General features: G+C 43.1%; 1 protein-coding gene across 1 annotated transcript in view; it reads left to right on the top strand.

The window, feature by feature from the left end:
- The window catches only part of adam19a (ADAM metallopeptidase domain 19a), a 128,383-nt gene that overhangs the window by 99,663 nt on the left and 4,575 nt on the right, over positions 1–24,145 (top strand). The window contains exons 6-21 of the mRNA XM_088638245.1: positions 5,324–5,513; positions 9,206–9,271; positions 9,869–9,940; positions 10,353–10,519; positions 11,623–11,707; positions 12,415–12,557; positions 12,786–12,963; positions 13,569–13,658; positions 15,607–15,802; positions 16,767–16,875; positions 17,102–17,306; positions 18,259–18,336; positions 19,930–20,038; positions 21,540–21,684; positions 22,439–22,541; positions 23,368–23,604. Coding sequence (XP_088494371.1) covers positions 5,324–5,513; positions 9,206–9,271; positions 9,869–9,940; positions 10,353–10,519; positions 11,623–11,707; positions 12,415–12,557; positions 12,786–12,963; positions 13,569–13,658; positions 15,607–15,802; positions 16,767–16,875; positions 17,102–17,306; positions 18,259–18,336; positions 19,930–20,038; positions 21,540–21,684; positions 22,439–22,541; positions 23,368–23,604 — 2,173 coding nt within the window. The remainder of the gene's footprint in view (positions 1–5,323; positions 5,514–9,205; positions 9,272–9,868; positions 9,941–10,352; positions 10,520–11,622; positions 11,708–12,414; positions 12,558–12,785; positions 12,964–13,568; positions 13,659–15,606; positions 15,803–16,766; positions 16,876–17,101; positions 17,307–18,258; positions 18,337–19,929; positions 20,039–21,539; positions 21,685–22,438; positions 22,542–23,367; positions 23,605–24,145) is intronic.

The raw sequence follows: 24,145 nt of genomic DNA on the forward strand, positions 1-24,145 counted from the left end.
AAATTTGGCCAGGACGCCGGGGTTACACCCCTACTCTTTTCAAGAAATGCCCTGGGATTTTTAATGACCATAGAGAGTCAGAGCCTCAGTTTTACATCTCATCCGAAAGACGGCGCCTTTTTACAGTATAGTGTCCCTGTCACTATACAGGGGAATTAGGACCCACATAGACCACAGGGTGAGCGGCCCCTGCTGGCCCCACTAACACCTCTTCCAGCAACAACCTTAGTTTTTCCCAGGAGGTCTCCCATCCAGGTACTGGCCAGGCTCACACCTGCTGAGCTTCAGTGGGCTGTTGGTTGTGAGTTGCTGGGTGATATGGCTGCTGGCATTGAATAAAAAAGGGATTTATGCAAATGTACTGTCTGGTGCTGGTCTGTAGGAGCACTGGTGGTTCTGGGAGATTTAAAGAACCTATTACAGGGACAAAGGGATCCTAACATCCTTAAGGGTTGTGGGTGGCATAGTTGGCTATAACGCTAACTTTGTAAACAAGTTCCTGCACTTAGCATTTGCCTTCTGTTACATTACAGGATGAGATTTAGAAATCTTGTTTCCTCTTTGTGTAAAATAAAGGGCTATTCAGACAAGGGGGAAATCTAAATGTGTTGTGTTTGTGCAATGTCAATTATTTTTCTCCTTGTAGAAAACCATGGAAACAGGAATTCAGGACAGATAATTAATCTTGCTGGTTAGTTATCCACAGCGTGGCTTAGCTTCAGGGCTCCCGGTGTCCTAATGTGGCCCTATTATCTAGATTCCAACCAATGTTCCTGGACCTCATTGCTTAATTGTTCAGTAATTATAGAAAAGTGGTGTTGCACGCGTCATGCCATGAAGTAACTGGCTTCACGTTGGGGTTACTTCTTGGATTTGCAGGTCTTTGCATTTTAGTCTTCTATGAAAACGCAACATTTTAAACGCAAAGGCCCTGCATCGTTTAGTGCTGTGAAGTTCATAACTCATTTGTGTTTAAAGATATTGTTATTGCCAAGACATTGTCATCTGGTCTGATTGAAATGTGAAATTTATGTATGAAAATGTCGGCATTTTTTTCATTGCTAGTGCTTGGTAGCAGACTAAACACAATCCAAGTTTATTAAAAACCAAAAAAACAGCAAAGTCATTAAAGCCCGACAAATAAAATACTTTCGTGTTTTTGCTATTGTGATTTTTTTCTCAATAACAGCGTGCCCTGGTTCCAAGTGATTTTTCCCATAAGGTTTGTTCATCTCAATAACAGTTCGTAAACTTTGTACAATGCAGAATTCACTAGTACTCTGACTGTATTTCAGTTCTGCTGAGGAGGTTGAGAGTCTGTGCACATTGCAAGGAGGTTCATTAATCCGAGCGGTCATCATTCACCCGACAAACAAAAATAAAACATCTGGACACAGTGCTCTCACAGACTGGATTCAAACCAAGGAGAGAGTGGGGATGGGTCAGGGGTTTGGACAGATTTTCACTAAAAAGGATATATAGTGTAGTTAAAGACTTCCATTTAGCATTATAAACGTGGAGGAAATTTAGAGTGGGGCATCACAGTGGCACAGAGCTTTGCAATGATGCCTCATTATGCTGGGTGCCTTGATTAAATTGTAGACCTGGGGTGTTATCTGCCCGCAGTTCGTATGTTTTCCCTGTGGTCATGGGGGTGTCCCGGTGCTCCAATTTCCTCCCATAGTCCCAAAACACACGGTTACGGAATATTAATGAGGACCCTATGCAGAATAATCAGGACGGACTTCAGAGGCGTAGTCGATTAAACAGCCCGAGGTCCGAAAGCCGAAGGGATACAAACCGGTGCGAAAGTACAAAATCAGAAGCAGAGCCGTGAGGAAGCCGAGAGTCGAAGCCAGAACAATTGTCAAAGTACCAAAACAAAACCAGGAGACGTAGTCGGAGAACAAACCAGGGTCAGGAAGCCAAAAACCAAGACCTAATTAATCGCAGGAAGACCTAATACTGAGCACAGGGGAGAGTGCGAAGCAGCATTAAATATGCTGGGATAAACGGGCTAATTGGAAACCGTTGGGAATGCGAGGTGGAATGACGAGTCCTCCGGGGGCGTGGCGAAACATAACCCCCCCCGACGCCCTAGAGGATCGATTGGAGAGACGCCGGGGGAAATCGGTAATCAATTGAGGGTCCAAAATGTCCTTCTCAGGAACCCAGGAGCGCTGCTCGGGTTCGCAGCCCTCCCAATCAACGAGGTATTGAAACTTTCCCCGGACCCAGCGAGAATCCAGGATCGTATTTACAGTGAAAGCTGGGAGCCCATCAATGGTCCGGGGGGGGGTGGGGGCCGGGGCTGGGGTCTAGAAAGGGGAGATCTGCGGAAAGGCTTGAGAAGGGCATTTTATTAACTGTAAGAAGTATTATTAACTGTAAGTCACTTTGCATGCAGAATACAGCCGAAATATATTTAATCGGGGTTATGATATATTCTTCTTATCCTCAATGTATCATTTAACGATTGATCTGCAAGTAAGAAAACATAGTATTTAATATGTGCTCTTCTTTGTTAAATACTTCCCTCTAGAGGGTATTATGAGTAGTGTATTTGATTTTCCCTGATAAAGCATTGATAAAAGGAAATAAAAGAAGCCTCTGACTAATGCGCTGAAGTGTTCCCTATTTACAATGCTAATTGTAATAGTAGTATTGCGCTCGTGTGCATTTTGATGACGGATATAAAAACACAGAGTAATTTTGTTTTAATCAGCACAGCTTGCACATTGATCAGGTAGCAACAGGCATCACACGTAGTGCTGGTTCCTAGGGGAACTGCTTACTACAATGCGTTCAAGGACCACATGAACCAGATTGACTGATTGCATTTCTGTAGAGCTTTTCATTCCATAGGATCTCAACACACCTTACCTAGGAGGGCTCGTACTTCACCTCGGAAGAGCAGTGGGGTAGGCACAGCAGCCATTATACAGGTGCACCCCCGGCACACATCAGATTAGCCAGGGAGAAAGGACTTTTTCACCTTGTGAATTAAGGAAGAACTTCAGCGAGGCCAGAATGCACAAACCCAGAGAGGTATTTAGCCAGAACAGTGGGGTTTACACCTCCTCTTCACAAAGAGCACCGTGGCATCTTTCATGAACAGAAGGGTTTTGGTCTTGTAACTGGAAGGCTGTGGCAGGTCAGATTCGGCTTTTGTACCCCGGAGCGAGGTCCTTCACCAGAATTAGTTTCAGCAAAACACCCACCTGTATAAATAGGTGCAAATGTAATCCACTTTGGATAAAAGCATCAATCAAATAAATTAGTAATAATGATTATTTCTGTTCCACAATTTGGTACCGTGTAAGACCTTTAGATGTCCCCTTTAGATGGTGACTCAAATAGTCCTGGGAGATGTCCCACGATGAATGGACTCTGTGTGACACAGGTACATATTGACAAAGTAATATATTTCCTTATTAAGACTATAAAGCTTACATACTGTAACAAACTGACACATGGAGGTTATGTTCAATGAATACAACTCATTATCCTTCTAAATGCTGCTTCTTTTCTCTGAGTTAATGTGAGGTGGTGGACAGCTTTCCAGGAAGCTGCAAAAAGAAATAAAGATATACCCAAAGCCCAGAGGCTCCCAGGTCACAAATAACATGGCAGCATCACATTAGCAAGTCAGTGAATACATGAATACTGTATAAGTACACTTACACCAAAAGAGTAACCTTCTGTAACAGCAGCCTTCATTGTCATGAAGCCTGAAGTTCCTATGACTGATGTTTGAAAACCATTTAAAACACCTTAAGCAGAGAGCACCTAGATAGTTTGTTTAACCAGATTTATTTTACAGCGGTACCCCTTCCAAGAGTATTGGAACACCTTTTCAACATCCCATTTATCTTATGGCAGAAACCCTAACCCTCTCCCTAATTTCAAGTGAAATTAAGTGCCGACACAAGCCTTCTTCTTCTTCAACTCTGTAAAAGTCTCACATTTTCTACTCTTATGCCTTGTATTCTTCCTAAAGAACTCAGAGCCAGTGCTTGCATGGGCTGTCCTCTTCAGAGGGGTCTGATATTCATTTTCATTTTCAACAACTGATATATTTCCAGGAAAAAAAAGTGCCATCTGAGGTCTTGTAAAAACACATGTGTTTATATATAAGCATGTAGGGTGTCCTGAAGTCACAGTCTGGGTTTGAGGTCAGTGTTGTTAGCTGGGGCAGAGTGCTCCACGTTGTGCTCATCGAGCACAGACTTGGCTGCAGCTGTGCTGCTCGGGGCCAGATGTGTCCAGCATGTTCCTGCAGCAGGGGAGCACTCGGGAAGGACGGACCTGAGCCCAGAGTCAGCTGGACAGGCCACAGCGCCTCGTGCTCAGCCCTCCCTCTCCTCCTGCCCAGCGGCGCTGCTGAATCACCGCAGGGAGAAGTGCAGGAATCAGGACGCCTGACTTTTCTCGAGCTCTAGCTTTATCTGAGCACATCTTATAACTTTCCCAGAAGCTGCGCATTCAAAATGTCGTCTTTTCAGGGCTTAGAAATCTGACCTAGAAGCAAATCCACACTTTTATTCCTGAATCATGAGATATGTTTAAGTAAATCCGTGCAAAATGATTAAAATTTAAGAGCAATTCAATTTTACTTGCTCAAATATTTTAGCTGTTTCATTTTTGTGTGCACTCCAGTATAATCCAATAAACCTTTAAATAAGAATATGAGTTATGTTTTATGTAAGATTTTTTTTTTTTATCTGCACATTGGAACAGGTGACTTTTCTTTGCATCTCTAAGAGATAAGATCATCTTGGGGGGGGGTGGGCGGATGGGTGAAGACTTTTAGTTTATCACATTTCTAACCACAGAATGAGGTTTAATTTTGGAATTTGCAGTGTGGTTTCTGTACCTTTCTCACCTGTAGGCAGGCAGCTTTCAGCAGCTTACGTTTAGCCTATATCCTGTTATTCGTTTGAAACTTCAAGACAGATTAACAATAAGGCATTATTGCTGCAGACATTATATAAGAGACACTTTACAAAGGAAAAACTCAAGTAAGACTTAAAGGAACACTAAATCCGTAGGGAACAGACTAATATCGCACCGCTTGAATTAATTATACTGCTGTTAAAGCTGTCACACAGTCATTCTGAGAGGTGGCATGCAGCACTCTGAACAGACGTGTTTTATACTGGCCTTATCACGCAGTTCGTATTCACCTTTATAAAATGGGCGACAAGCAGAAATGAAGTTGATGGAGCATGTCAGGGCTGCTGTCTTGTTCGCCGAAGAGTTTTCAGAGCTATGGACATTTGTGCAGTGCAGTGACCCTCCTTCTGCCTCCCTCTTTGTGTAGGGGCCTGATTGTCTTGAATGTCAATGACAGCTACTACCTGGAACCAATCAGAGGGCTGGACTCCCGCCATCACATCATGCACAGGACGGAGCACGTGCCGGTGGAGGGCGGGACCTGTGGGCAGCACAAACCCCACCATGTGGGCAGCGTGGCCAACCTTGCCAGCCTCGTTCAGCCTTTGCATCAAAGGGTACAGTGCTGAGACAGGTTCCCCAACACAGTGTGCTGGAGTAGGCAGAGCACTACCTTAATGACACGGGTTGTCAACCTCGGGGGTCTTGGAGGGGCTCAACACCCCAGTGGGCATCATTGGAAATGACCTGGAAGTGCATTTAACAGGAGGCACTTCTTCAGGAGGCCAAGGGTGCCAGTGGCATGGAATTAGGTATCCAGCGAAGATGTTGAATCTGGTAGCCTGGCCTCCCAGAAATGTCGGGATGAGATCCCAGATCACTTCCCCGCCGTGAGCCAAGCGGCTTGTTCGTAACCTTTTTTTTTTCATGTTCTTAACTCAGCAGGTTTTAGTGGTCACCTTTAAATAACTGGTTACTAAACACTTGGTCAGATGTCATCTTGACCAGTAAAGCACCTTAGACTTAGCAGCTTAGACATCTTTTGTAATGAAAATATGATCACCCTTAGATTTCTCAAAAACCATGGTTGGAGTTTGCCTTAAAAAAAATAAAGACAGCGATCTCAAGGCTCTCTGTGAGACCCACAGCAAGCAGCACGGAGTGGTGTTTAGCAGTCTGTACTCATTCTAACAGTAGAAGCACTTCAGAAGTCCTTTTAACTGGTTTTAGGTTTTATATTAAATTTTTCCAAATACTTTGAGTGGTTGGGCTTATGTATATGTCTGAGTGTGTTCATTAAATATTCAAGTCATGAAACACAGGAGAAAAGAAATAAAGGTGGTAATTTGCACTATAGATAAAAGCACTGGGAGGAGTACAGTTAAAGAAAACAGGGAATACAACTATATTTTAATTATGCAGAAAGGAAACTTACTTTATTATTTTTATTTGCCTGTCTGCAGTATATTCAACTTTAATTAGATTAGTTTCTAGTCTCTGCTTGTAAGATCTGAACACATTTATAGTCTAGATTGCTTAACCTCTAAGAACATGCCAATAAGGAGCTTGTGGTAAACTATGAAGGGTATCTTCCTTCTTTTACCATAGTATTTTGAATATAGCAGTTACAAAGATTGCAAAAAATGAGTTTCTAACTCAGGGTCTTCTAATGTGAACTGTGACGCTGTGGGTTATACATTCCCTCTAATTCAACCTACTATAGGCACAGTACCCAAATCCCTCCTGTTTGCTTAGCCCTGGGGCAACTCTGCAATGGACCAGAGTACTATCCAGAGTACTGTCTCAGTCAGTTTCATTGCAGAGACTGGGATCAATTGGAGGTTGATCTCCTAAGCTCAAGTATGGAAATTACTCTTTACTATAAGATCTTCAGGACTAAGGCTTTCCAGTACTAGACGTGTTATTCTAATACAGCCATGAAAGACAGAAGCACCTCAGATCTGCATTTCTGTTTAGTTCATATAGAAGTGTTTAATGAGAAATATAAAACTGATTTTTCAATCGGCAAAAAGAGATCTGTCACACACTTGAGACTCCTTCTGAATGTATGCTTTGTTTGATTTTATATTTTTTATTCTCTGAGAGCTGCTTTATTCAGGCCTTCATGACAGTCTGATAAAATGTTTCACGATGCATAGTCACTTCTTTTGAAGCATTTAATGAACTCAACTAAACCACAGACATTTTATTTCAAGAGAAAATAAACTGGGTTAGGCAGATTTTTTTTGGTACACTAAAGTACTAATATTTATGGATTTCAAGGTTCATTTCCTTGAAGATGCTGCTCTCTGCACACTGTCATTGTGAATGTGTTAATTGCAGAAGGCACTGAAGAAAGCAGGCAGTTCACTCTACCTCACCAAATAACACCAAATAATAAATCTTCATAAGACCTGAAGTGAAGAGGTTCAAATGTTTTATCCTTGAGTGAAATCTGAAATTTGTTCCATACTGAGACACTTAACTTTTTATATTTTATGTTAAAAGGGAACATAAATAAATAAACAAACAAACAAACAACATGGAAGAATTAAGATCCCAGAATGAATAGTCATAAGGCAGAAAGAAACATGTTGGTGTTGACTCCAAATTATTCACAGATTTTTTTCAGCCTTTATTTGATGTGATTGCTGTCATCTGCATTTTACAGACATAATTCATTTTTAACTTTAAACAAATCATCCATTCTGTCATATTCGCTGCTTGGGTGGAACTAACCAGCAGCTGTGAGACACAAAGTGAACTCATGTGCTGGGCGAGAGAGGGAAACGGAACAGAGCAGCTGCAGGCAGATGATGGGCGTGCAAGCCAGCGTTGTGTAGGCAAACTCAGTCCTGGGCCGTAGGCAGGGGCACTGTTAAGTTTGTAGCCGAGTAGAACACAGAGGTAGAACAAAACAAAAGTTGAGGCAGGCAAGCTGAGTTTGTAATCGAAAGAGCACTGTAGTCAAACATGAAGGGGTAATCCAAAGTCGAGGTTGGAACAAAGTGGGGTCGAAAGTCCAAGAGAAAACAAACTTAATGCTGGTATCAGAATAGATCTTAAACATCCTGAACCACCTGAGGCGGGCGTAGATGTATATTGCCAGTGGGTGGTACAGGTTTCCTGTCTATGTATCCTTGGCAACTAGCACTGACTGACAGGTGAGTGGATGCATGAATGGATGCCATGGCAACCCTAGCTTGCTCCACAGCTCCACTGGGTTCATTCTGCTACTTCTGGTTAGATTCTCCCCCAGCACCTCCCACAAGGCATCTCGAAGGACACAGTGTGTAGAATACCACAGCTATGCTGTACACTAACCCTACCAGCCGTCCTAATGAGGTCTAACAGCTGGAGAATGGATGCAGGATTGACATTAAGACATGCAACCAGCTGATTTGACATTCCAGAACTTACCACCCCATCTTGTTGTTCTTCTTTGCAATCATCAGTCATGGTACCTTGCAGATGGATAGTAGAGCTCATTAACGTGTTGTTACAGGACTAGGTTATGCACAGCGCGAACGCTTCATGACGTCCTCACACCAAATCACATTCCACAAAATATGTGCACTGTTGTGCACTGTTGCATTTTTTTGATAGGTTTCATGAATTTTATTATCTCTTAAAAGGTTTCATGCATTGATATTGTTTCTTGGTGGATTCCTTGTGACCAGTTTTAATTTTTCTCCACTGCAAACACGGCAGTTACTCCTAAATCTACCCGTCATCTTGACCCGAACACTAACCCGAATGTGTGCATTGTGTTACATACAGTAGCATCACCAGATATTTGCGCTGCCCCTAGCAAAGAAATGATGTTTCCTCAGGAGATTTCTGTGAAATGTTTATTAAAAAGCACATATTGTCATCGTGTTTAGTCATGTCAGATCTGTTTTTTCAGTAAAGAACTCAAGTTTAAATGGAAACAGAACACTGTAGTTTGTATATGCAGTCCTATTGTATACATGTGTATTTGCACCTATAACCTGAGCTCTTAAGTTTGACCCTGGCAAAACATTAGCTCTGTCTAAAGTCTTCAGTGCGTGGCTTAAATTTTTCTTCACACTGACAAACAGCCTGATATGCCAAACAGGAAGAGTATAGGTGGAAGATCTAAATTGTTTTGTAGATTGAGAATTTGTTTGGAACTACAGCTGAGAGGAAGGAGAAAACATTTGAAGCTGTTGGCAGGTCAGGGGTATGAATGCTGATAGAAAGGATAGGACAGAGGTAGCTGAAAAGCATTTTGTTTTCAACTTGGAAGGCAAAATAATTCCATTAATGCTGTAATTCCTCTTCACAGGTGAGGAGGAATGTCTGGAGTACCACGAAGTACATGGAGCTTTTTATTGTTGCTGATAATATGCTGGTAAGCACACTGTTTTTTGCTAGAACAGAATGACTGATTTTCCTCTTAATATTCAGGGTCAAATCATGTGTTTTTACACTTTTTACACACTTCTGGTGTGTATTGATGAGTCGATGTGATCTTCACTTGATTGAAAGTAAAAAAATCATTTCTACCTAAGAGATCAACTTTTACATAGGTTGTCCATTTGAAAAAATATTAATTATTATTAATTAATTCTTATTAATTAATTGGTTTATTAGAAAAGTTTCACTTTGGTGAAAACAAACTCAATGGTTGTATTTAGACTTTACTTTATGAAAAGATTAAAATATGTTGTAATTCAACATAAAATGCAACAGAATATGCAGATTTTCAAGGCTGTGATGGATCCATCTCCCATAGTCAGATAAGTGTAGTCATTATGTCTTAAGTCTAAGAGAGTGGATGAACAGATTCTGCAAAGAATATTTCTTAACACAAGAACTTGCACTTTTAATTGATAATTAAGTGTTTGTTTGTTGAATTTACATTTATCACCTAAGCAGTTATTAAAAGAACTCTGTTTGCACTGTTTATAATGTCATATTCTTATGAATTCATCTTATTTTGATTTAGTATAAAAGGCAAAACAGTGACCTTCACAAAACAAAGCAGAGGATAATGGAAATTGCCAACTATGTTGATAAGGTAAGGAATGAGTATGATTCCTCTGAGTCACTCATATTATTTTAAGAAATTTATTACTTTTTTTCCCGCTCTGTAATTTTTCATTTCACCTCAGCATGTATCTTTTTAATAATTGGCTTCCAATAATGAAGCCAGCGGTATCTGTGTTTCTCGCATTACTTTCCTGTGCACACTTGCACTTTTTGGAGCCATAGGTGGAGAAATAGTTAGCGAGGGCCTGGGTCACTTCACAACCTCCTGTCAGTGGTCATCATGCGTGAGTCCATGTTGCGCTGTAGGCAAGAGGGATGTGTAGCAAATAGTTATTTGAGAATAGAGTGTTAAAGGCTAAAATTACAGTATGTGGTTCAAAGTCTTGAACTATGATCTGTGACCTGTAGAACTTTGAGACGCTGTGTCTGTGTGAGGACAGTTTTACAGGTCCCTCAACATCCGGGTGCCTCTCATTGGTCTGGAAGTATGGACAGAGAGGGACCAGTGCTTGGTGAGTGATGAGCCCAACGCCACTCTCTGGTCCTTCCTTCAGTGGAGACAGAAGCTCAAGTCACGCAGGAAACATGACAATGCACAGCTCCTCACGTAAGTCTCCAGGTTCACCACCAGCTTCTTCCTGTCAGCCCATAGCTTATACCTGTCTGCTGATCTGTATCTAAACAATTCCCAATGAGCACCACTGTCTTCAACACTGTCATTTCCCAACACTCCCCAGTTCACGGTGTTCTGCAGGAAGGAGCTACAATCCTGGGGTTTGAGCTTACTGATCCCTATCAGTTTTTTTTCCTCAGTTCAGGCTGTAGTAACTTTGGCTTCATTCCAAAAACAGCATTTGCTGTAGCTCTCTATGTGCACAGCACTCCCTGTATTATAGTACACTTCAGATATAGCATGGGCTTTGTGATCAGTGTTTGGAAAAATTACTTGTAAAATGTAATTGATTACAGGTATACTGTAAGTTATCTGTGTAAGGGATTTACATTTTAAAACTAAAGGTTGGGGGAAATAATTCTAGTAATTTATGTGGTCAGTATAGCATGTGTACAGTTAGTAAAGTAATAATTACATAAAATAGTTTTTTTCCCAACTTCTTATTAATGTAATAAATAATGACCTACGCACCTAACTTGTCACTTTAATTGATTATGTTAAGCCTGGGTGAGCCAGAGCTCACAGCCCTTGGATTAATCGGAAAACCAATTACTGTAAGTTCCCACAAGGGAAGCATTCCGCCTGGGGCTCACTCGGGCCGTTTGTCCCGGTTCTCTACGACCAATCAAGGGGTACTTAGGCCATGAATCCCAGTTCCACTTAAACCCCACCACCGATCCTGTGCTCTGTCATTGAGCAGCCTTCAGACTAAGGTAGTGTGCTCTGCAGCAGTAACCTGCATCACCGAAGGATACGCTGCCTGAATCCGCCCAAAGCTCCTCCTCGTTAGTCCTGAACTGGTTCTGCCTACCAGCAACCCGTCCCCTGCTCATCCGCGGACCAGTGGCACAGTTATGTCCCAGAATCCCGTGCGGTGGCACAGCCCCCCTGTCTGCTTCTGCTCCGCACTTACAGTTCACCCCAGAATGCTTTGGGGCGCAATCAATACCAGATATTGAAGTTCAACGCTCCTACTTTTTGTATTTTCAAACCTCTGGGAGTGAACCCCCACAAAGGTGTGACTTGTTCTTTTTTAGGGGTGTCATATTTAAGGGTACGACCATTGGCATGGCTCCACTGGAGGGCATGTGCAGCCATGAGAACTCAGGAGGCATCAACGTGGTAGGTGTCAGAGATCTGAATACCTAGGTAATGTGCGGTAGCGGTTTTTGTCTTTACCAACAGTCCAAACATGCAGGAAGCGGGTTTATTCCCTGCTGAAAAGAAAAGAAAGGAAACACAATGTTTCGGCTGAAGAAGGCTCCTTTCTTTTCTTTTCAGCAGGGAATAAACCCACTACCTGTTCGTTTGCAGCCTACGCATGTTGACGCAGCTCCCTACTTGAACTACTGCAGTCCAAATATACTTCAACTGTTTGAAGAGAAAAGTGAAGTGGCAAAATGTGCTTTTTTGTATTTGAAAGTTGAATCCATTCCTGGACTTGTGTGAAATGAGAATGGTGTGGTTTGCATTGAGTAGAAATTGCACTTTAAGTAGACATTGAAATAAATAAAAAATAAGAAATTGCACTTTAAGTAATGGTTAAGAAGAAGTTGTGCAGAAATTGAAGAGCTGAGAGTATAGTGGTGAAGAGCCCCTGACCACAAGTCGCAGATACTCCAGTGAGAAAAGCAGCTTTTTTAAGACTGAAGGCATTTAAGCTAAAAGGTCATTTAGTAAAAAGACAGCAGTTATTAGAACCTTTCTGAGACCAAGAAAGCTGAATACAGCAGAAGAATATCAATGCGGAGTGCAGCCGAAGTGGCTCCTCCTCTCTCAGCCCTCAGCCGGACGAGACGAGCAGCTCTTGACGATGACCTCGATTTCAGGACCACTCGGACCTGCCCATCGGAGCCGCGGCCACGATGGCCCACGAGATCGGGCACAACTTCGGCATGAGCCACGACAACGACGGCTGCTGCGTGGAGGCCACGCCGGAGCAGGGCGGCTGCGTCATGGCGGCCGCCACGGGGTGAGATCCGCGCCCGCTTCCCGGTGCATTCCCGCCCAGGAGCCGACACGGCTGCTGGCTGCGCTCACAGCGGGCCGCAGTGTCAGGCACAGTACCTAATCGGGGCGGTGTCTGCAAGCAGATGCCTGGCTCTGCTCCGGCCAGCGCTTTGGAATTTTCTTTTTCGCCCACCCCCCTCCCTGCGGCTGCTCCGAGGAAAGCTAAGAAGCTGTTCCCTGTTCCCCCCAGGCACCCTTTCCCCCGCGTGTTCAGCGGCTGCAGCAGGAGGGATCTGGACAACTACTTCAGGAAGGGGGGGGGGATGTGCCTCTTCAACATGCCCAACATGAAGGACCTGGTGGGCGGCCGGCGCTGTGGCAATGGCTTCGTGGAGGAGGGAGAGGAGTGTGACTGCGGAGAACCAGAGGTGACAGGACCAGCACTCCTGCCCACTGCACCACCCAGCATGTGTGGCTCAACCTGGTTAAAGTCACAAGCAGCAGCTGAAGTTCCTTTCCTGGTTAAAAAAAAAACACTTTTGCTTGGAAGGGCATCTTGGGTATTGACAATACTGACCTTGCAACAGCCATTACAACACGTTGAAAGATTCCTTGGCAGTGTAAGAGAGCTGCCTTTTATTTTCAGTGGGGTCTTATTACTGTATTTCTTACTTTATGAAGAAAATCACCTTTTGTGTGGGCCAAAAGTTTTATACGTGATCCATCGAGGTACAAGAACACCCAGTGATGATGATTGAGATTATTTCCTGATGGCTGAAATGCTGAAATGAGAATCTGTTTATAACCTCAACTTTCCATACAGTAGGAACAAGTAAATGTTTATTCCCTGCTGAAAGGAGAAGAAAAGAAACACAATGTTTCGGCTGTGGAGCCTAGCAGTCAATGTTCAGAGAATAAATAAAGAGAGGCAGAGAGAGAGAGACGCAATTAAATACACTACCTGTGTTTCTTAAAACATGTTGATGTTCATCAAAGTGACAGATTTCGGTTTTTAAACTATTTTCTTTTGCAGGAATGTTCCAACTCCTGCTGTAACGCTAACAACTGCACCTTGAAGGGAGATGCCCAGTGTGCTCACGGAGTGTGCTGTGAGGGCTGCAAGGTACTGTACTTTTATCCCAATTCTTAGTTTCTTTTCAATCTTATCTTCTGCCTACTCTGTTTTTGTGATGTTTCCATAGTTCTTCTTTTCGCACTCCTGGGCTAGCTTTCTCTTAAGCCCTCATGGAATTCACAAAAATAATACCCTAGCTGAATACCTTGTATTCATCTGGAAATACAGTATAAAATAGGAGGAAATATGATTCCTTTTGCTCCTCAGTGGGACCTAAAGTACTGCTACAGTATGTGCACATTCCAGGATTTTCCTGAAGTACTAGGCTACAAGCGACAAGAGTAGCATTTAATACCGGGATTATTTGAGTTATGAGTTACTGCTGATCTATAGAATATCTTCAGGACATTGAAAGTACTAAAGCTCTGAAAAACCACATCCCTAACGAACTTTAGACCTGCAAAAAATAAAAGAGTTGCCCATTAAACAAACAGTAGCACTTATGGTGAACCTGAGGGTTCAGTCCAAACGATAATAACAATTTTGGAGGGTTCTTGAGAGCTGCAGTTCAGACCTCAAATGAAATGGGGCGGTAATTTGCCTTCATCATTGTCAGCTGCGCTGTATTCGCAGCGAGGCTGTAATTTGCCTTTGTTTCTAAGCGACAAGTGGAAGACAGTGTTCCATGAAGGTAAGATGCTGAAAGTGAGCTCTCTTGCCGGAATTCTATTGTGTTGACACCGGGCACATCCTGACGGTTGCGATAAGGGAGCCTGTTCTGCTCTGTTTAGAAGCAGACAGAATAGGCAGGGAAGAGAGGAAAACAAGTGCAGAGTTGATACTACGGATACTGCGTCAGAATAACAGGGAAGGCACTAGAGAAAGCAAGAAAGGGAGGCCAGTTTTGTGAATTCTTGTGTAGGAATAACATAAAATCATTAAATATTTTCATTGTTCAGTACCTCTTTACCATGAACATAGTTATTGATACCTTTTTGTGTTGCATTTGAACCTACCTACAGTATGCCTTTTATTTTGTTATGTTTTACTCTTCCATAAGGAAAAAAATGGGAAGATTCTCAAGTGTTTTTTACCATCAAACATCTCACAGGTCTCTGGACAGCTGTGCCCATGGTTAATTCCACTGGCCCCTTAACATATAAAACCATGCTCAGCAACCCAGAAATGAATTATTATCTGGGTTTAAAAGATTTAAGAGTCTGTCATATCATGTCTTTCTGATTAATGGATTTAAATGCAATCTAAATTTTTCTGTAAGTATTAAAAATTGTGTTTAGACTTACTTTAGGGTACATCTAATTGTCTTGTAGAGTGAAAATTGTTTTGTACCAGTTCCAGCAAAACACATGCAGATGGATGTTAAGTGGTATAGAATTATGTTTTGTTGTGTACTATTCTGCAAATGTCAATGTGATTACAAACAATTGTGTGGAGATTACAGCTTAGCCGTTTGGCACCATGAAGCCTAATTGAGGGAGATTTAGAGATAGGTCTTTTCTCTGCGTGGTTACACATTTACTCTGTATTTAAAATTGGTAAAAGTTCATACTGAAGATTTTATATGTGAGTGATTAGTGTATTACCATTACAAAATAATGACATTGTGTAATTACAAAGTAACACGTACCACTCACTTACTGTATCAGGTCCTAACAATGATTTGACTATGCATGCAAATTGTAGCAATTAACAATAATTACACCCTCTATAGTCACGAAATGCCAAGTGTTACACGTCATGTGTAATCTACAGTACCTTTCTCCAGCACAGCTTGCTATTGTAGTAACAACCAGGTGGACGACTGAGTACTGTAAGTCAACACACCTCGTTTGCACTACTCTATACATATCTTTACAAGACTGAAGGTACCTGAACCCTGCTTCTGCAGACATAGAAAACACAGAATTCGACCTGATTGCTGTGGATGAGCTCAGGTCCCTCGGCTGATGCTGTACCCCTTCCCGTTCCCTGGCAGCTGAGAAGCGCCGGTACGATGTGCCGCGAGCCCGCGGGCGCGTGTGACCTGCCCGAGTACTGCACCGGAGCCTCGCCCTACTGCCCCTCCAACGTCTACCTGCTCGACGGCTCCCTCTGCCAGTACGGCCACGCCTACTGCTACAACGGCATGTGCCTCACCCACGAGCAGCAGTGCCTCCAGCTGTGGGGATACGGTAGGCCGGCGGCTTCAGGCTGGCCTTCGTGCCACAGCTGCACATGTTTCTGCAGCGTCATTGACGAGCAAGCGCACTTTACCCTTTTAAAAAAAACACCCGTGCTTAAATAGAGCACATTTACATTTATTGCAGCCCTCGGTATATTGCTAAAGCATAAGACATCCTATCTAGGCTATTACAAATGATAGTTACAGCTTTTGCTTTATATTAACAACCCATAACCCATCCTTTACTGAACACATCTGTCCTAGGTTAAATACAGAAATCACTTTAAAAATGAAGTTGCAAATGCCAGTAACTGGAAACAATAATTCCATATGCACCTTCATTTACCTTGTTCTTTAACACTTTAGGAAATTATAGTTTAACGAGTGTGAGAACATTGTGGATAGGAATGTTTTTTTTTTCCTCACAAAACAGCCTTTTGATGCTTTTAGATGGTTACAGTCACAGAGGTTGTATGTACTGTAGGCTGTAGATTTTGCCATTAGCCTAGTTCTGCGGATCCTGTCACAGATCTCGCCATTTTACTCACTGATTTACAGGATTATAAGAAAGGTTACAAACGAGACGAGGCCTTTCAACACATCTGGCCCATTTGGCCAATTCATGAAAGTATTTTTATTCCTGTCATTTTTTTTTCCACTACACAGCTACTTCACCTTTGCAGGGCCCTGAGTATAGATGATGAAACGCTTTGCACCATGTAGAAAACCTAGAAAAAGAAAATCAGGTGAAAAACATGGTTAAAACTTCAAAAACCTCTCACTTGTAAAGAAGGCAGACGGAGCCGTATCCAACAGTCAGAACTCCCTCAGCGCAGACTCAGGACATGAAAGGAGGTGGATAGAAGAGAGAACCATTTTTTTTCCGAAGCTTGCACCCGTCCTGCTGGAGCTTTTGTGTCTTTCCAGGAAAGCAGGCTGAATGCTGTTCCGCTGTTTGGCTGTCTTTGATCCAGGTGCTGCCCCAGCCCCCGATGCCTGCTTTCAAGATGTGAATGCCGCTGGGAACGCCTTTGGGAACTGTGGGAAGGACAGCCGGGGGAACTACATGAAGTGCGAGAAGAGGCGAGTCTCATAGAAGAAGCGTGTCGTGGCTTTGTTCGGCCCGTTTTCCCCCTCACTCGTTTGTTATCGTTGCCTCCACCCGAAGATACGGAAAAAAAAAGAAAAGAATCATTTCAGAATCATCCTGTTTTTTCCCCTTCAAGCCCAGGGGGTTTAAGGATGCTGAGCAGCCGAGACCAGAGACCCGCGCCCATGTGCTTCTTTTCTTCTCCTTCTCCCCGCTCAGCGATGCAAAGTGCGGCAAGATTCAGTGCCAGAGCGCCGCCAAGAAGCCGAAGGGGACCAACGCTGTGCCCATCGACACCACCATCCGCGTCAAGGGCAGGGAGGTGAAGTGCCGAGGGACCTTCGTCTACACCACCCAGGAGGGAGAGGGGGACCTGCCGGACCCGGGCCTGGTCCTGACCGGCACCAAGTGTGGCGAGGGCAAGGCAAGCGCCACGCGGCACGCGGGACGTTCACGGGCTTCATTTCCCTGAGGCGGGCAGAGGTGACCAGGGCACAGGGCAAGAGACCCTCCACCAGAGGGTCACAGGCAAACGCCCACCTTGGAGACACACCCAGTGCTCCTTCTGCACTGAAGATACGTTCCTGAACTGTCCTCAGATTAAAAAAAATAATATATACTGGGAAAAAGCTCTCTCTCTCTCTCAATACATTGTGTACATCAACATTTAAGCCAAATAACAAAAAAAGAATAAAAATAATGATAAAAAAATAAATAAAAAGCACATACCTTCATGGTTATGGGGTACAGTCATCCTCAGGAAGGTATGATGAAATGGGAGAGTTGTCGATGGGTAATGTGGAGAAAAATAGTCTGAATTCAGCCTCAGAGACGGTGAGAGAACCTTCAGGCCACTGAGGGTGTTCTAGAAACTTCAGGAACCCAGGAGTCTTCTAGAACATTCAAGCACCTGAGAGTGTTCCAGAAGCTTTGAGAAGCTCTCAGGTAGGCCTGTCCAGAAACGGTGAACATGCAAAACCATGGAATGAGGAGGAAGGGGTGTACTGTGTTTCTGTTGCTGAGAGAGATTTTAACCTTGAATACTCCAGTCAGTCCAACTGTATAATACTGTAACCCTTTATTTAATGAGCTGTGCCTTTTGAGAACAAAGCCAAGTATGACCTGGCCAAGAGCCTTAAATACTATGGCTCTTAAAAGAATCAGCCCTTTTCAGAAGCTGCTGTGTTTTAAGGAAACATTGGCTCACAGGTTAAATGCTAATCTATGTAGAAGAAGAAACAGATCACACAACATGAGCCACAAGCTTTAGGTTTAATGAAAGGAATGAAAACTGCTTCTTTCAACTGCAGTGAATCTAAGCTTTGCCCACGGGACAGCAGACAGGTCTCAAGCTACTGCTGCCTCTCTCCCGCCAGGTGTGTCATGACCGCCGCTGCCAGAACGCCTCTTTCTCCGAGCTGGAGCGCTGCATCTCCCAGTGCCACAACCACGGGGTACACCGCCGCCACTGCACGCGAGTCCACCCCCAGACACGCCCACCCACAGCATGCCCACTCTGCATGCAGCCCGTTTTAAATGCGTGTGATTGTGTATTGATTCCTTTAGTATGCCAGTCATGCCAGTAAAGGGAACTATGCGATCCTAGCAGCTCCAGCTGCTAACTGTTTTGCTAAGAAAGCAGCAGGTTATACTGGACAGTTTGCTACACTTGACAGACTGAGGGAATTTAACCTTTTTGATCTCGAAGAGACCTTTTGGGGGAACATGATCTAAGTATTCAAAGTCACCAACAAAGTCATCATGAAACACGAACCACAGGACACAAGTGGAAACTCTGTGGAAGTTTATTAACTGAGAAAGGGGGGCACTTCTTTACCCAGGTGCTTCTGGGCGTCTGGAACAAGCGTAGCCACGTTATTGAAGCTGACACCCAGGCAAGAAATGAGATCCTTGGATCAATTAACTACTAACAGATGAGCCAGATAGGCTGAATGGCTTCATCTCTTTAGCGACTGTTCTTGTTTCTTTTACATACTTTATTTTTAAAAGCCTGAATCATCTAAAATAGAAGAGATAAAACGGGGTTATTAGAAGTTTGATGTCAGTGGGCTATATACCTTCTGTATGGTGTAGTTAGTGGTTTTTAGAAGTTACTATGACCTACTGTAGATCCACAGTTCCCAACCCTTGGCAGCGGTCCCTGGTGCAGCCTTCACTAACATTACTGACTGAATGGACTTCTTCGTACAGGCTGCTCTTTATCCTAGTGTTCTCACAGGAGGAGGAGCCTAGGGAGCTGCTCCCTGCTACAGAAAAGGTTGAAACACAGATCCCAGATCCTGGGAGCCATATGGTGAAAATAATATAATTCCTGCTGCTCAGTGATGACAGTAGTGGCAAGGGCTCCATTTGTTCGTGAGTCACTACTTAAAAATGTGAAATACACAAGAAACTAAGAGCTTTCTTGATCCACCCATCCTTTCTTTGCCTACATGGAATTTTCTGAAGACCCCAAAGAAACAGAAGGCCAGTGCAAGACTTTTTAGTTTATGCTCAAAAATCACTGTAGTCTAAAGAATGTCTTCTGCTGTTTTTAAAGTATACAAAATGTCTCATTTGTGCAAGTCTTACATCCATTTGACATTTTCTTGTAGTGCCTTAAGGTAATTAAATTAGTCTGGATGCTGTTGAAAGAACTGGAGTGTTTTGCTGAGAGCTTTTTACTGAAACCTTTTCTTCTGAAATTTTGCAACTAACATACAGTAGCTGTCTTAAGTAGAACCAGGTGAAGACTGACTCTGTGATGTGTTCCTTCAGGGAACACGCTTCACATACAGCAGTGCTTTCCCACAAAATAGAATAGACTTTGCATTTCGCCATTATATTAATCAGCTCAATAATTTTAACAGAAATACCATCTCTTCAGTTATACTGACACATTGCTCATATCAAAACAATAACCTTGCTAAATGAAATCATTTGTCTGCATTATGTACACGGTGCCTACGTAGAAACAAATTTCAAACTCAAATTGCAGAGACCCTGTCTAATCAGCACTCATTGAAATGACGTGTCCATTGTTTCAGGTGTGCAACAGCAACAGAAACTGCCACTGTAATGCAGGCTGGGCTCCTCCATTCTGTGACAAGCCTGGTCTGGGAGGCAGTATAGACAGTGGGCCTGTCCAGTACTACAGTAAGTCCACAGCACGCTTCTCCAGTTCCTAGTAACATAGCATACTGGTACTGTTCAGAAATCACCCCTCACTTTCTCTACCAATAAATATGTCCTTATTATTTTACCGCTAATTTGACAGACTAGACTCTGGTTTTTCCTTCATCCTGAACAGGATAAAACAGGGTCATCTGGCAAAAAAGTAAGAAATTGAATGGAAGGATAATGTTATTGCGTTATTGCTTGTAATAGCAATGTAAAAAAATCACAAGCTGTGGATTTGCCTTGAAATATGAGTATTTTTAAGAAGACGAGGCCGCCAAAGAACGCGGTGCTCGACGCCATCAAAACAGACACTGGCTTAGGAATAGAACAGCTGAAAGAGAAAGTCCAAAACCGGAAAGCGTGGCGAGAGATGGCCTATAGAATCGCCGAGAGTTGGATCGGACTGACCGGATAACATCATCATCATCATGAGTATTTTTACAGAGAAAATAGAGGCTATTTTTGCATTACTAGCAGGTGATTAAGACATACAGTAAGTGAATTCACTGAAACATGGTTGAATCAGAGTGCATGGAAGAGGTGTTGCATTCTTAGATGGTAAATGCCTGCACTGGTACCATCAGCTTAGGGTTCGCAATGACAGTTTATAATGCATCAAAAAGCTATTAGCACAAAATTGTTTAATCTTAGTTTTGTTAATAAGTGTTATTAATTATTATGAATCCGTTACTACTAGTTTTTTAATGCCCTATTCATCTATTACTGGTTATAAATCATTTCTACTGTAAATGGAATCTACAGCCTATAATCTACAGTGTTGCCTGTAAGTCAATGCAGTATCAATGGCTTTTCAATGTGTTGTGAAGAAGTGCTGCTGTTTTCGACAGAACTGGTAAATATTTAGTAACAGATTAAGCAAAGTCCCTGGAGGTAGGGCAACATACAGAAGCTATCAATCTTTTTATAGGCGGGTTCTGGGAAAGCAGAATGCAGCCGTAAGGTTGAAGACAAGTGCCCTCTATTTCTGACACAAGGCAAACAAAATAAAGCTTGTCTGCTCTTTGAGCTTCTGGCTAACACATGTCTTTAGTTACCACTCATAAGCTGGAAGCTCACAAAATATGTCTCTTCCCAATATCAAGAACTCACAGTCCCATGCAGGGCACTTCCTCTGTCCTCTTCTCTCTCTTTGTCTCAGGAAGCCTCAGCTTCCTGGTATTAAACCATCACCTGACCAGTCACCTTCCAACGACTGGTCAGGTGACTGAGGGTGACAAGACACCCACCACAGCTGCCTGGAGAATACAGTTCAGGGCAGAGCTCTTACCCTGTCTGAACATGCCTTTCTCACAATTGGTATTTCAGTCCACTGCAAGCCGCCTGTAGTAAAGTGAGGAAGATATTTATAGTTCTAAGTCTCTATAAATACAGATATTTATAGTTCTAAGTCTCTATAAATACAGTAGTGCCTTTTCCAATGCTGCGGTACAGGAATGTGTCGGGCTTGTTTTTCCAGGTCAGCATGGACTTGTGGCGGGTCTGCTCTTTGCCTTCCTTGTGGTCTTACCTGGAGTGCTGACAGCCTTTTACTGCTACAAAATCAAGACATCCCCCTATCATAAGTGGCGTTCTCGGAGAGCGAGGGGCACTAATGATAGCAGGTACTGTAGTAGTTTACGATTGGCATCCTGCTGTACCTTGTTGAGGTACTGAGATCTATCTCCATGTGGCATATGGTAAAATGAACAAGAAATCTCAATTCAGACACTTTCTTCTTTTTGGAGGGCTTTAAGCAAAAGCTGAACGGGAAGCCCCCACAGTTCCTTTCTTTACTTAATCTCTCCTGATTCACTTGGCCAGAAGTGTACTGGGAATGCTGATACCATAATGTTCTTCACTTCCACTCTTTTAAAGTTTTTGTGTATTTACTCCGCAAGCACTGCCAGCTCTCCACTTCTAATGCAAACCATCCCTTAGCAGTTCTACAGAGAAAGAAGATACTGTACTGTAAGTGTTCAAAACCATTAAAGGCATTGACAAAGACAACCCAATGAACATCATCCCAAAAAAATAGTGAATCACGAATAAGACGGCATAAGTAGAAACTGTATGGATGATGCTTTTAAAACTTATTTACCCAAAGGGTTGTGGGAGAATGGGAAAAGCTACCACATGATGTTGAAACTGATACCCTGGCTTCTTTTAAGACACAGTTGGATGATATCCTTGGGTCAGTTAATACTAACTACCAGACAAGCTTGATGGGCCAAATGGCCTCCTCTTCTATGTGTGTTTTTATTGCGAAACACATTATGCAAAGATTCGTTTCTTTCACACTGTGGCATTTTGCCACTAAATGGCGGATCCACAGGGATGGGTGGACAACTTAAATTTACTTTACCGTTTCACTTTCAGGAAGAAGGATGTGTCTGATGAGAAGATAAAAAACGGACACTTCAGCCACCCATTCCATCTGAAGGTGATGGGGTCATCTGGCAAAACGAGCAGTTCAAAGAAGGTCAGTCTGTCCTCTACCCACCTTGTAGTCCCACATGTTCAATATTTTTGCGTTTGGTCAATGGGAGGAGATTGAACTGTAATTAACAGAAGGTGGTACAAAGAATGAGAGTTTCAAACTACGAAATCAATGGTTATTCACATTGGAACTAAAAATTACAGGGCTGAATCTGACTCGCACATTGCACAACCTCTTAAGAGAAAATGGATGTCAATTCAAACAGGCCTCTTTGTACATCTGCTGGAATCTCTGTTATTGTACTTACTATCATTATGCCTTATTTTCTTTTTTAGTTTTATCTTAATGTTTCTTGACATCTGCCATGCAGAAAGCACAATAAAATTAAGAATCCTTCTGAAAAACAATTACAGGAGTTGTAATGCAAAATTTACCAAAGCACCAGTCCCAGTGTTAAGATGTTGCACGTGTTTAAGGTTAAATCAATAGGAATCACATTGTTTATTTTAAAGAAAACGATTATGTGACAAGCTAGGGAAATGCTAGTATAGGATGGCATATACAGCTGTGAGAAAACGTTTGTGAACCCTTAGGAATTATATGGATTTCTGCATGAATGGCTCCTAAAATGTGATCTGATCTTCATAATAATAAATAAAGACAGTCTTATTTAACACACAACACACACAACATTTTACACTCCCTCCCTCTGTCAGTCAGAGCCCTGCTGTGCGACATCTCCAGCCTCGCTGGGCTGCCTCGCACACCCTCTGAAAGGCAGCGCACATGTTCGCTACACCTCCTCGGTGGTAAACGGGGGGTGTGACCGGCTGTCACGGCTCGCTTCTCATCAGCTTTGCTTTCGCAGCTTCCTCACACGAGTAAGGAGGCCGTGCCTCTGAGACCTGCTCCCGGGCCAAGTGGGTCCCAGCCTGTCAACATCGTCCGCCCCCTGCGGCCCGCCCCCTCGCCCAGCCCCCAGGCGCCCAGGCCGGCCCTGCCGCTGGGCAAGCCCCCCGCTACGCCCCCCAAGACCCCAAACCACGTGCACAAACTTCTCCCTCCAAAGAAGCCACTACCTGTCAGCCCTGCCCGCACACCGTTGGTAAGTCCACCACAGTATCTTCCAGAAATCCCTGTTCGTGATGGGGGGCTGGTACTGTACATGCCATTCAGAAATTCAGCTGGCTATCAGTACGAGTGTAATTGGTAACAGGGCTAGTGTAGATTTACCATTTTAAAGTGCTTAAGTTTTTTTGTTGTTGTTGAGATACAAATGTTTGTTTTCAAGCATCTTTCATTTAATTTAAAAGACTGTTTTAGACTCCTAATTTATACAGCTTACTGTATGTCAGCTGCTTGACTTCTTGAACTTGTACAACCAACAGGCCTCCCGGTTTAAAAACTGAAGCTGTTTCTCAGGGGCATGAGTGTGTTGGTGTTCTCCATTGGGAACCATGGCTGGTGTCATAGCTCTTTGTAAAAGTTTGTGCTGATTAATTATCACTGTAATTAGTGGAGTACCACATGGATCTGTAGTGGGTCCACTGCTGTTGCTAATTTATAACAGTGATTTATATTCTGTTAGTTATATTTGTTGCCGATACCAAATTAGGAGGATATGCAAAAACTGTAGAAGCAAAGAT

The sequence above is a fragment of the Lepisosteus platostomus genome, chromosome 1 (genome assembly GCF_059453375.1).
Source record: "Lepisosteus platostomus isolate fLepPlt1 chromosome 1, fLepPlt1.hap1, whole genome shotgun sequence".
Lineage (NCBI taxonomy): Eukaryota > Metazoa > Chordata > Actinopteri > Semionotiformes > Lepisosteidae > Lepisosteus > Lepisosteus platostomus.